The sequence below is a fragment of the Patagioenas fasciata genome, chromosome 17, assembly GCF_037038585.1.
Source record: "Patagioenas fasciata isolate bPatFas1 chromosome 17, bPatFas1.hap1, whole genome shotgun sequence".
Taxonomy (NCBI): Eukaryota; Metazoa; Chordata; class Aves; order Columbiformes; family Columbidae; genus Patagioenas; species Patagioenas fasciata.
Window position 1 is genome coordinate 5,478,548 of NC_092536.1, and position 12,464 is coordinate 5,491,011.

Genomic DNA, 12,464 nt, shown 5'->3' on the forward strand with positions numbered 1-12,464 from the left:
TTATTCTCTATTTACACTCACCCCGCCAGCGAGTTGTGTGCGGGCAGGAGCCGCGGAGCCCCTCGCGGTCGGTCCCGGCGATCTGGTGATCTGCTCCGCCTGGCACACGGCCCAACAGCAAGAGCCTCTGCAAACGGGAACCTGGTTCATCCCGTGAGGCAGCCAGGAAGAGCTGGGTTTCCTTCTCACGCCAGATCTCACAGGAAAGCGTTAAAAAAAGGCCAGAAGTGACCCAAAAGCCGTGACGCCAACACAATGTATAGAATACTCAGATACCAGCTTCACGCACGCTCATCTGGTTTTTCAGCAAGACGAAGGGAATGGTTAGATAACGCACAAGGAAACAACTCACTAGTCCTGTCCCAATAACTTTAGGAAATATTTCTTTAGGAAAGTGGAAAAACATCCAAAAGGATATTCTTTTATCCCTAATAAACTAATAAGTGGGATTTCTACAGCTGCAAAAAACATGGAAGAGACAGCGCTCCTTCGCAAACACATCACTAATTCCCAGTCATTTTGCCTGATATTCTCCCCTCCTGCAGCCCAGAAATCCTTCCCAACAAAGCAGAATATTCCCAGTCACAGGTAAGTGAGAAAGCGCTGCAGGAGCAGAAAGCGACCGCAGGAAAAGGACAGCCCTCATCGCAGAATTGTCACCACGTATTCATCTGCATCGAAATGAACCAGAAAGCCAAGGCAAAGAACATATTGAAAGCGAGATTTCTTTTTAAATTTAAATATTTGTTTCCTAAACCGCACAGCTTGCCATGACTCGGGCTGCCCGTACCCCCGGCGCTCCCCGATTTCCATGTGAACTCCCATTTCCATAGGACCAGCGCAGTGCCGTATGGAGGTGACGCATTCAAGCGCCCCTATATTTTACACCATCCTGAAACAGCAACGTTACCCGGCACCATCCCTTATCTCCACTCTAGGAACACTCTTTGCTTTCAGTCACTTCACACAACTGCACTAAAATAGAGTGAACAAGACGTGAGAAAGAGGCAAGGCGCAATTTTCCAACCCGGTTCTAAAAAACTCTTAAATCCTGCAGTTCCAGTAAACAACCAAAACTCCAGCCTTTTAAAGTATCTCCAAAAGAACAGGAAAATACTATCCTATCATTAAAGAACGTCCCAAACTTTTGACCCTCGGCAGCAGTGACAAATGCCCTGGTAAGCAGCATAAAAACGAGTGGCTTATACATACTAATTCGGAGTGGTTTTCTTCGAACAGCAGAAGCATTGTGCCGGCCCAAGAGTCAGACAGAAGTCAGCAAGTTCAAAAAGATTCATAACTAGCTGTAAAACTCACATCCTTTTGCTTCTAAACCCATAAAAGTCAAAAGAAAAGAAGGAAAAGAAAAGGTTGACCGTATATTCTGTGCGCAGCAGAGAAATCGCGTCTGTTGATGCTACCCGGGAACTGGATGACTTTTACAGAACACTGTGTCTTCCCCTGATATCCTGGCTTGAAAAAGCACTTGTCCTAACATCTCCTGATGAAAGAGGGCCATTCAGGAGGGGAAAAAACCAGCTGAGGCTCGTCTAATCATTTCCCTCCTCCAGACTTGTTTGTTTGTTTGCTTCATCTGAAGGCAACGCAGCATCTATCAGCAACCCGCCGCTGTACAAAGTCCATGCTCCCTGGGACAGAACTAGATAAATAGCATCGTATCGACAAACGCCTGCTTGTTTCTTTACAATTAAAACACTGCATGCCTCCGCCGTAATATAGGTATGACAAAGGCATTAGTTGTCAAATTAAAATGCTTCTTCACTTACTGTGCAGCTACCGCGGTTTGATTTTCAGTGACTCACAAGCTACTGAGCTCCCACCGAACAACAAAGTCTTTCAGGTGGTTTGGTGTTTATTTGTTCGTGGCTGGATATGACCAAAGTCGCTGAAGGCTCGTTTCTTACAGACCCCTGACTAAATCCTTCTCTGGGCATAAACCACAACCACGCTCGCATCTCCCAGCACCGCCAGCCTGGTCAGGGGCAGAAGCAGCTTTCTGTCGAGTTTTCCCCCGGAATGCACTACAGAAACCTCCCATTCCACTCCAGGAATCCCAACCAGCACAAGCTACTGTACAGGAAACGTTTCCAGGCTCTCAAATAAATGCAGAGCTCATGGGTTTTGTCACAGCCCTGGGATCCTGGTGCTCCGGTACAGCTGGAAACCAGTCCTAGTTCTACTCCATAACCTCAGCTTACCAAACTAATGGCATTTACCCCCCAAGGGTGGTAAAAACCTACACCTACAAGCATTTGGGAAATGCTGAGGTGACACAGCTACAGCGCTTTGCTGTCCGTAAAGCCGGGGCCCTTCTGCACCTGGAGATGATGCTGTGCAGCCACAGCACCACTGAGCTCAGGCTCCAGCTTCTCCCGCTTCACCGTCCCTTGCTCCATCTGTTGGCTTCGTGCTGCTCAACTTGAAGAGAAAATATCTCTTCCCCTTTGGGAAAGCTCCAGAAGAACGTGGCTGCAACTCCCATCAATTCCATTTCAAGTTGCTTAAGAACACAATAGGCAGCGCCTTTTCATCGTTACAAAATGCCACGCCCCGGGGCCAAAAATAATGGCACCAAACAATCTGTTAAAAATGCTGCGTTTCGGAAAAAGAGACAGAGCTGCTCGGGTTACTGGACAGACAGACAGAGCTGGAAATCAGCTGCCAGGCACAGAAGGGTTTTCCCTGGGCAGTTTGCTTTGCCACTGTGGCTTCGGCTGCCGTGTGTCTCACCGACAAACCTTCTACGCCTCGGGTGTTCGAGTTCTCCATTTTAATGGGAAATCTCACATAAGACATAATCATCTTGCAGGATACAATAAAATACTCTACTAATCTATATTACAGCTACATAACTCATCTCAGAACAAACATCCATACGCAGAAGTCAGTAGGGAGAACAACACTTCCCCAGGAAGACACAGCCAGGCCTGAGGCTGACTCAGCCGTCCACTCCTTGTCTAAGAATTAAAAAATGGCATCTAGGTGAGAGGCAGAGCACAGAAACATCCACGTTTGTGTCTGCCCGGGTGTCCCTGCCGCTCCCAGAACTGCCACAGGATCGCTGGATGCAGGGGATGCCCAAGGATCCCAGTTTATCTCCACACCTTCAGCAACCCTCAGTATTTCTAGAGCCGTAATTAACTCGTTAGCTTTGTGTTTGCTGCTGATCACAATCGAGAAGCCCATTTAATGCAAGTGCTGTTCAAGTCACCCCAAGAATAAACGCAAAACATAAGCTCTGAAGGTCTGATGTTCCTTCAGACACATGGAGAACATCTCAGACACATTCAGGGCACAAACACACAACAGCAGAAAGCTCCCTGCGCTGATGGGGGGCCTGTAACGCCTCCTCAAGGGACAAACATCTCCCCATATTTCAAAGCAGAGCGAGTCGGTCAGGCAGGATGACCCATCGGGCTTCGCTCGTGTGTTTTGAGCAGCACAGCACAAAACGGGAGTCTGAGCGCGGGCTGTTGGGCCATGAGGCGTGGGCACGGAATGCTGCGCGGGGCTGGACACACTGCTGGCCATTCACATCCACATCCAAACAGTCCTCGAGCACAAAGGGGAAAAAGAGAAAAAGCAAAATCAATCACGAAGGCCACAAAAGCTAATTTCCTAACTTAAACAGAGCACTGATGATGTGCCTCCAGCCACCCTGCGCAGTGGGGAGCGATGCATCAGGCTGGGGCACTGGAGCTGCTCAGATAAACTATCCGAGAGAAAGGGTAAGGACAGGGAAGCAAACAAATTAGCAGGATTGTTCCCCATTCCAGAAGACTTGCGCAAAATTAGTGGAACGGCTCCCAAACAGCCAGGAAAGAGAAAATTCTAGGAAACCCTAGTGCTTGGATGGTGAAAAGCCAAATTAAATAAGAGATTGCTTCACAAGGAAAAATAAAACCTTTCTGCTCATCCCATTAATCACAGAGTTCAAAAAGGCACGAGGCTGATCACAGCTACGCGATGTGCTTGGAACCAACGGCCTGAATTGCAGCGAGCGCTTCTGAGATTCCCACTGCAACGTGATGTCGTTTTTGCGATAGCCACAGTCTCAGGAGGCCGGGGCCAGATCCTCTATTTTCCTACAAGCCACTTTTTTGGATGTTACTGTTGCCATGGCTGTTCTATGAGCGCAGGTAGGGAGGAGGACAGACCACAAGCCTGTCCTGGCACTGTGGTCCAAGCCCAAGCAGAGGTGCGATGATGCTGGTCCCCAGGCTTCTGAACAGAGGGCACATCGAAAGCCGAGCCTCCCGCCCGGGCAGGAGCTGATCCCGTTCCCGTTCTCCTCCCCAGCCAAGCTGTCGGCACATCGGCCCATCCTCCTGCATTCCTCCTGTCAACTCATTGTTTCAATCCTCTAAACTATTTTATTAAGTCACCCCACTTCACCCACTCAGCAGCGTCTCCCGGAGACAGGCCAGGGAAACAAGTGGAAACTCCCCAGCAGCGCCATTGGAAAAGAAAAGGCAGGTGAATAATGGTTTTGAGGATTAAGAAAGCAGCTTCCAAGCGGCGTGTGCAAGGGTCAGCCGGGACACAGACAGCAGCGCAGGGAGCACGGCAACCCAAAACACAGCTGAGCTGCTGGGTTTCAGAACGACTCCAAAAAAGGCAGCAGAGACCAGGGAGTGCTTCACACATTGGTAAGGCGTAAGAATAAAATCAAATAAATCTAGATGGATCACGCGGGGTAAAAGGAAAGCGAGAAAAGTTCCAGCTCAACCCTGACGGTCCCTCTAATGTTTGGCTGGAGCTCAGCCGCCCTCCTGGCTCCTCGAGGACGGGCGGCCAGGAGAAAAGCCACCTCAAGACACAGTGTTGGTAAAAACCTCAGCATCATCTTTCTTTTTCCACTCCAAACCCAGACCTGTCAGGGCTGTGACTCTAAACCTTCGAGAGAGGGAAGGTGAGCTCTGCAGAGAAGAGTCCTCCTTGTCTGAGATAAACCTGAACTAAGGGATGCATTTTATGTCCTAATCCATTTGATGCTGGGCTTAGTTTTGGCTCATTTTGCTTCCTGATGTTTTGCGTAGCAGCAGAGCGCTTCTGCGCTGCAGAGGGATGCGTAAATGTTTAGGAAATTTTAAAAAATAATAATAAAAATCAACACTCTCATAATTAAAAGTAAAGCCATGCCTATGAAGGTGCTCTGCCCATTTCATGTTCTCCAAAAACATCTCCAGAGCACTTGTCAGGCAGACCACAGCTCTGGTTGGTATGAGAAAGCCCTGACTCACAGATCTTGGCAGCCGATTATCAAAGATTAAGGTATTTAAAATCAAGAGGCATTTGGAACCAAAATATTTTTCTGACCCAGCTCTAACACCTAAATAAACAGTAATCACATTGGTCTTTCACAGGAAAAAAAACAAACGTTCAGTGCAAAGCCAGTACCTTTGACAACAGGGCCAGTGAGTTGGGGTTTTTTTTGCCAAGCTGCTGAGGTTTCAGCCAAAAAAATGAAAAAATAAAACAAAAAAAAAAAAACAAAAGGAGATTAATATGACATTCTGAAAGGGCCTGATGAGCGCATCCTCAGGCTGGCAGGTCTCCTGGTGTTACCCTGCCCACATCCACGTAAATTCGCGTTGCTCAAGTCAGCACCGGTTTCCTGGAAAGGCCAGATCCTACTCAAGTGTCAAACAAGCGCCTGCTTCCTCGGCTCCGCAGGCTCGGAACGTCCCCACGCAGCCCACCACAAAATGTAAAGCTCTGATTATATCTCCATCGGCTTCCACAGCCGCATCTACGGGCCAACAAGCAGTCGGGGGTCAGGAGCCCGCGGCTGCGCCCCCGTTTCGGAGCGCGCTGGGCAGGATGCAGCGGCCCCGCCAGGATGTGATTCACCATCCTGTTTTGCACAGTTCACCAAGTCAGCAGCTTCTGCCCTGAGATCTCCCAGCAAATAACTGGGAGACAATAAATACCACAGCGAGCAGGGCTCGTCAGGTACGTAATGAGCTGCTGTTCCCACAAATAAACCCTCGAGGCAGCTGCCCCGGCATAGCCCCTGCCCTGTGCACCTTCCCAGTGTCATAAACATGGCCCAGCAAAGCTGCAGGTATGAGCCATGCACTCTGTGCTGTCTCCAGCAAAACATGCTCATAAATCCCTAAAAAAGTTAAAGATCAAGGTGTTAAGAAAGAATTTTTGGTGCATTAAAATAGAATATGCAATAAAGTGTAAAGGTAAAAGCATCCCCACCTGCGGGGCAAACACGTGGCTACACAAGGAGAGCCTGATAGAAATCTGATTTATTACAGTGATTTTAACCAAACAGCCTCCTTATAACGAGTCCTCTGGCCTGGGCCAGCTGGGATGATGCTCTGTAAGGAGTTTGTCCACAGCAATTACTCCTCTTGTTGATCACTGGGCTGCCAAGGGAGTTTTCATCAACCTGAGGCTCTAATTCTTGCCATGAATGCAAAACCAAGTCAAACCAATGCCCAGTGTAACTCCACTACCTTCAAGAGAGAAAATCACTTCATTAAACAGCAACAAAAAGCAGTGACTAAAGGAACTGCAAAGCTGGTTATCAAACCAGTGTGGTAGAGCATGTTCGTTCCCAACCAGGTAATCCTGAAAACCTTTACCTCCCACAGCTGCTCTTGCCAGCTCTTAAAACTGGGTTTAACAGTGTGAAACAAGAACAATTCTTTCCATAATGATCTTCAGGCTTGATCAGTGGCTGGAGACAACTCCCAGGCCCTTCTGGACCAGTTCAACCCCCATCTCCCTGCAGAGGTGCCTGAAAACACTGATCCAGCCCTGTTTCTGACCGCATTCAGATTGCAATTGGAAAGCCAATAATGGCAAAGATTACAGAACGACTGGCTAAACAAACTTACTTGTGTTCGTAATTAAAACCAGCGATTACCTCGCTGTATTTGCCAACCGCATCTGAGAGCCAACACTCACAACACGACTGGCTTTGTAAAACATCTCCCGTGCCTTGGTGCTACAGAGTCACCCAACGGTGAGGGATCAAAGTCATCGGGTTGCACTAAAAAACAGCGGAGGAAAAACTGCACACAGCCCATTCTGCCAGAGCAGTCTGCTTGAAAAGAGCTCAGCCCCGCTCTCAGCCTCCCCTACACTCGATATCATCTTCTCAGAGGCTGTTCTGAACTAAATGAGCACAACACGGCTCTGTGATAAGGCTGAATTGGGCACACTCTGATCTTGTAAAACTTAAGGCTGTGCTTAACTCTAAGCTAATTCATGCTCCCATTGACTTAGCCTAACCGTGCCCGCAGTTTTAGGTGAGATGTCTCAAGGTCCCATGGGTGCACTGCATCCTTAGGGAAAAAAGGGGATCAAGCCACAGCATCCAACAGCTGATGGGCATTCAGGAAGATTTCAGCAGACACAGAGAACACAGAATCACACGTGTGAGCTTCTTCCTGCACCAGTTGCACCGAGCTCGACTGGGCTGAGAGATCCCAGTCTGTGCTCTTTTTCCTCTGCTGTGAGTTTTTACCCACTGGGGAGCAAAGCAGACTCCGCGCTGTCTGCTGGAAACAGCGTGGATGCGAGGCTGCTGCAAAATTCTGGAAAGTGAAAGACTTTAAAACACATTAATGTCTAATAAAATGCAGTTAGTAACAATATCTTTGGAAGAAGAGCCGAACCTAGAACATGTCCCCTCAGTCTATTTTAGGGTAAAAGCTTTTTCATGAAGGAAGAGAAAAAAAAAAAGCAAAGCATTTTGGGATGACAGAAACCATGAGGAAGATCTGCTGCACCAGCCTGTCCTTCTTCTGACCGTTCAGGTGCTGGACCGCTAACCCCTGCACCCAGGGCGCATGTGACAAAGCACAGCTGTCACCTCCGTCTCCAGCACATCTGGACCACGACGTAAAGATTCGCAAACACCATTGTCACAGCCCGTCCTGTGGGTTTTTCAGACCTGAGCTCAGCTGTCGGAGAAGCAGCACAATGAAGTTGAACAATTCTGCCACCCCATGGGCACTGGGTAAAGTCTCTGAGAACAGATCCGGAGCAGCTGCTGGCAGGATGGGACAGAATGGGGACAGGACGGGGACAGGATCTACACACCTCCCTGCCAGAGGAGCTGCATTTATCATCTACACTCTGTCCACACTCAGGCCACATGTTTTCTTCAGTGCCTGGCAGTGTTTCCCCAGGTACAGCCAAGGCTCTGCCCAAGAGCGATCCTGTTCCCAAGGTCTATCTAGTGACTTAATTACCAGATTCTTATCCTGAAATTTGTGTACGGAAGAGCAGCCCCAAGAGACTGAAGGACAGAGGAAGCTCTTAGGACTGCAGTAGCCAAAGTCACTGCTGCAGCTTTTTTCAACGGCCAGTAGAAAAGTCTCAGTCTTTAAGCCCAGTCTCACCACGTCCACCCCCATGATTGCTCTGGTCAGTGATGGATGCACACGCCTGGATTGCAAAAGCCCAGATGGACCAAAGAGGCCACAAAATCAACAATTCATCTGTACACTGTCACTGAGTTCATTTGTAACGAAGAAGGCTAAAGCTGTATTTCCTCCTTCAGCACAAGAGCCACATACACAAAAGAAGAGGTCATCATACTGCTTGGTTAAGTGTTACTCTTTAATACAACATGGGAAAAGGCCTAAGAATTAAGGATGTGCTGCTATTCATGACTTCAGTGGGCTCCTGCTAGGCCCTGAATTGCACAATAAGCCCACAACCAAGCTGGGAGCAGAACCAGGAATCCCGAACTTCCCTTTAACTGACACAAAATGCATTCTGCAGAAAACAAGCTAAAGAATGACACTACAGACTGCCACTGAACGCCCATCCACACAGCAACCAAACACACGCTTGTGACCCCCGTGGACACCAGCAGGACAGTGAGCAGAGGCAGCTTCCCAGACAGCTGCAGCCACAACAAATCCTCCGGGACACAGACACGGCAAAGCCTGACACTTACTCTGTAAAGGAGCCACTTTGCTTTTCTGCTCTCTGACTTCACTTGCAGAGTAAAGATGGTTGGTGCCCTAATGTCTACTTGCTGCTTGCAAAACCACAAGGTTAACCAGGCTTCAAATCAACTCCACTTTGTCCTAGACTCATGACAGTGTCTCTCTTTTACGGCTCTGCAATAGTAGGTCTCAAAGCATAAAATGGGATGGAAACAAAATCGAACTCCAAGCAGGAACATGATTGACTTTGCTTTTACCTGAAACAAAGATAATTGAAGTAGAAAGTCTTAACAAGGAGACCCAGCCTGCTGGACCACTGTTGTGTTTTTACATTTTATCTCTCAGTTTACAGTTAGAGGCCAAGAACTGTCTGCAGCAGCTGGGTTTAGAGTGAACAATCCACATAATCACCCAGAGCCCCGTTAGGCCAGGGTCCCACCAAACGGGCTTTATCATCACTACTCCTGATCTCTGCATAATGTCAGCGAGAGAAGCCTCTCCCTCCTCCAGCAGGACATCTCAGCCCTTTCCTCCCCCTCGCATGAAGAAAGTGGCTCCACACAACCCCAATATCAAAGGAATCAAATTTCCTGCTGGTTAACAGCCAGGAACAGGTAGAACTCTCTCGTGTCCACCCCAGGTGCATCCCCCCCTTCCCGACCCACAGCCCCAACCCCAGAGCGCAGCAGCAGCAATACAGATGCTGCAGTAACAGTTAAGTGCTGTGGTCAGAGCTGATGAGCAATTTTCCAGTTTCTTCCTATCAGGAAAAGAAAAAAAAGAAACCAAAACCCACAAACCCTCTTTTATGCTTTCAGTTCATTAAACACTCCTTTCAAAACTAAACTGATAAGGGGGAGAGCATCCCCGGTGTTCAGCTGTGTGCAGACCATGCCAGCCCCTCCAGGTAAAGGTACATGCTCGAGGCTGGAGTCCTGTGCAGGATCAGGACTCAGATACACGGCAAACAACTCACAACGATGTTTAGAGCCAAGTAACTCTGCTTACCTCACATTTAATTTACGCTCTTCATCACTGCCAACCTCCAGCTGAGGGGAGAAAAGAAGGATACAGAGAAAGTTACACACTGGTTGTTTCCATACTACAACTTAAAAAAAATCCCCATGCTTTTTAAAACCACGCTTGCAATAACAAGTTTTGGGCAGGTATTTCGTGGGGGTTTTCTTTCCAGTGCTGGGGATAAATGAGACTCCCTGGACATATATGCCACCAGCACCCGGTGCCGGATGACAAAGGGGCTCACGGGGATTTTAAAGCTATTAGGTCCTAATCCTGCAAGCTGGTCCTAGAGCACAGATGGGTTTGAAGATCGCCAACCGCGACGTCACCGCAGGCACAGACACATCGCTCCCCCTGAGCACACACGTGAGAGCAGAACCTGTCCCGGGCAAAGGCTGGTGACGAAGAGCTGGGCACAAATTAACGCTGCCACCTGGCCACCTCCACCTGGGTGCTGGCAGAAGATGTGTCCCCAGGCTAGGATGATGCTCACCTGGTTGCCCAGCCATCAACAAGTCGTGCATCTGCTGCCCTCTTGATAAACACACCGCTTGGATGGCAGGCATGTATTACAACTTTTTCACTGGGCACTGGTGGAAAGTCCCCCTGGCAGCAAATCTGGCTGCTCAGGTGACATTACTGGCCCTTACACTTTATTTAATCAAAACAGAAGTGTGCCAGCTGACTTGAGCCCACATTCAGAGAGAAACACTTCCACACAGCTGTGCTTTCCAGCCACCCCTTTCAAGATCCCTGTTAGCTTTAGGACAGAATTACACATTAAAGAAAAACAGGGCTGGGGTTAATTGCATCCAGAGCTGACTACAAAAAAAAAGCTCAAAGATAATTCTCCTCCTCAGGTCCTGTGTAAGTAGGCAGAAAAGGGCCAGGAGCATCCCCTCGGAGGGCAAGGGTTCACTGGTGAGATGGCTCGGTTCCAAGAAGCGAAGCAGGGATCTTACAGACTGTCCTGCAACAGGAAAACCATCAACCCTGCAACTCACTAGAGCCTGATGAAGCTGGAGGGACGCAAGCCTTTAAGAAATCATGCTCCACCAGTGCTAACACCCAGGGACCACCTGTTATTTACTACAACATCGCCTAAAAGCCACATCAAATAAGGGCCATTGGAATGGATACTCGTTTCCAGGTGGTTTTGTAGAAGTAAAAAAATAAGCAAGTAGTTTCACGTAAAACATTCAAGCTTGAAGTTTTGTGTGTGTATGTAGGACCTGGGCTGTTCCCCACCCCTCCAAGCTCAGACTGAGGAGGCCAGAGCTCCCAGGAGCTGCTCTGCTCACAACCTGCAGGAACAGAGGTAATGCCAGGAAAAAACCTCAAATGCAACCGCACCGGCCGGATGTCAGAAATGTGGCCATTTGGAAGAAAAGCGATACACTGAGACCATCCAAAATGACTGCAGCTGATGGCGAGAAACATACCATCGCTATTTTTAGTCTGTTTACAGTGTGCAGCAGTGCAGAGCCGGCCTGGCTGGGGCAGCAGGCAGAGCCCTGGGAACACCCCCAGCCCCAGTGCCCCCCGCCAGCAGATCCCCCAGCTCTGGGAAGGGCTGGCAGGTTTTTGGCCTTTGTAAGGTCACCCTCCTGTTTGTTTGGGTCTGTCACGTAGCAACAAAAGGGAGAAAAACCTCACTTTTTTAAACAAATGTGACTGTGAAGTCATGAACGTCATCAGCTGCGGCTCAGCAGCAGAGCTGGCCCCTGAAGCTGCTCCAGCCTCATCTTCTGCAGAAGGTGACTTGCTTTCAAAGTCAATTCTCCCTGTATTTTCTATTAAAAAGCTGCAGCAAAAGCAAAACAAGGCACTTTCTGACCTGTTTTGCTCAGAGCGTCCCTCCGAGCTGGCAGGGTTTGTGATGCTCCACACAGGTGAGGTCATGGACCCCCCCCATGGCATGGACACCGGGGCCAGACCCCCACCAGCAGCACACTCACAATTAGCAAGGATGTTTTGTCATCATTTTCCATTTTAAAAAGTATTCTACTAATCCCTCACATTAGGCTAAAAGCCCTGAAGAGCCCTGATTTTCCTTGCGAGAAAGATTATAAAAGATCAGGGATCACGTTAGCACTTTTCAATGGGATTTTTCTTTGAAATTAACTTTGCAAAAATCAATACACTGCATTTGGAAAAGGACAATGTACAGTTTTATGGTATTTCATGTCAGAAGTGACCATTCAAACAGAAGGGGAGCTGAGATCTTCCTCTGGAAGCCACCAAAATATACCTGAGCCACAGATGCTGGTGGCAGAAGGGGACAACACCAGGCAGCAAGTTTGAGGCAGCATTTTGGAGAGGGAAAGGGAGAATTGTATGGTTACCCCATTGAAAACAATAGCAACTGACACAGAGCTCCTCCACAATGCAATGTCTAACAGAGGTACATGTAACAAAGGGAGCGCCACCCTGCCTTGAGTCCTCTCCCACCTGCATCAGCTAAACCCAGTCTAATTCCACCGCCTGCAAAAGAGCTACAGC

At 48.6% G+C, this 12,464-nt stretch overlaps 1 protein-coding gene across 2 annotated transcripts in view; it reads right to left on the reverse strand.

Annotated features, from left to right (window-relative positions):
* SSH1 (slingshot protein phosphatase 1) overlaps nucleotides 1-12,464 on the reverse strand; it is a 33,613-nt gene that overhangs the window by 19,551 nt on the left and 1,598 nt on the right. Inside the window, exon 2 of one of the 2 annotated variants that reach the window (XM_065851422.2) lies at nucleotides 9,951-9,991. In XM_065851422.2, coding sequence (XP_065707494.1) covers nucleotides 9,951-9,991 — 41 coding nt within the window. Of the gene's footprint in view, nucleotides 1-21; nucleotides 166-9,950; nucleotides 9,992-12,464 lie in introns of those variants that run through there. The other variant, XM_071815822.1, reaches the window with a different exon arrangement.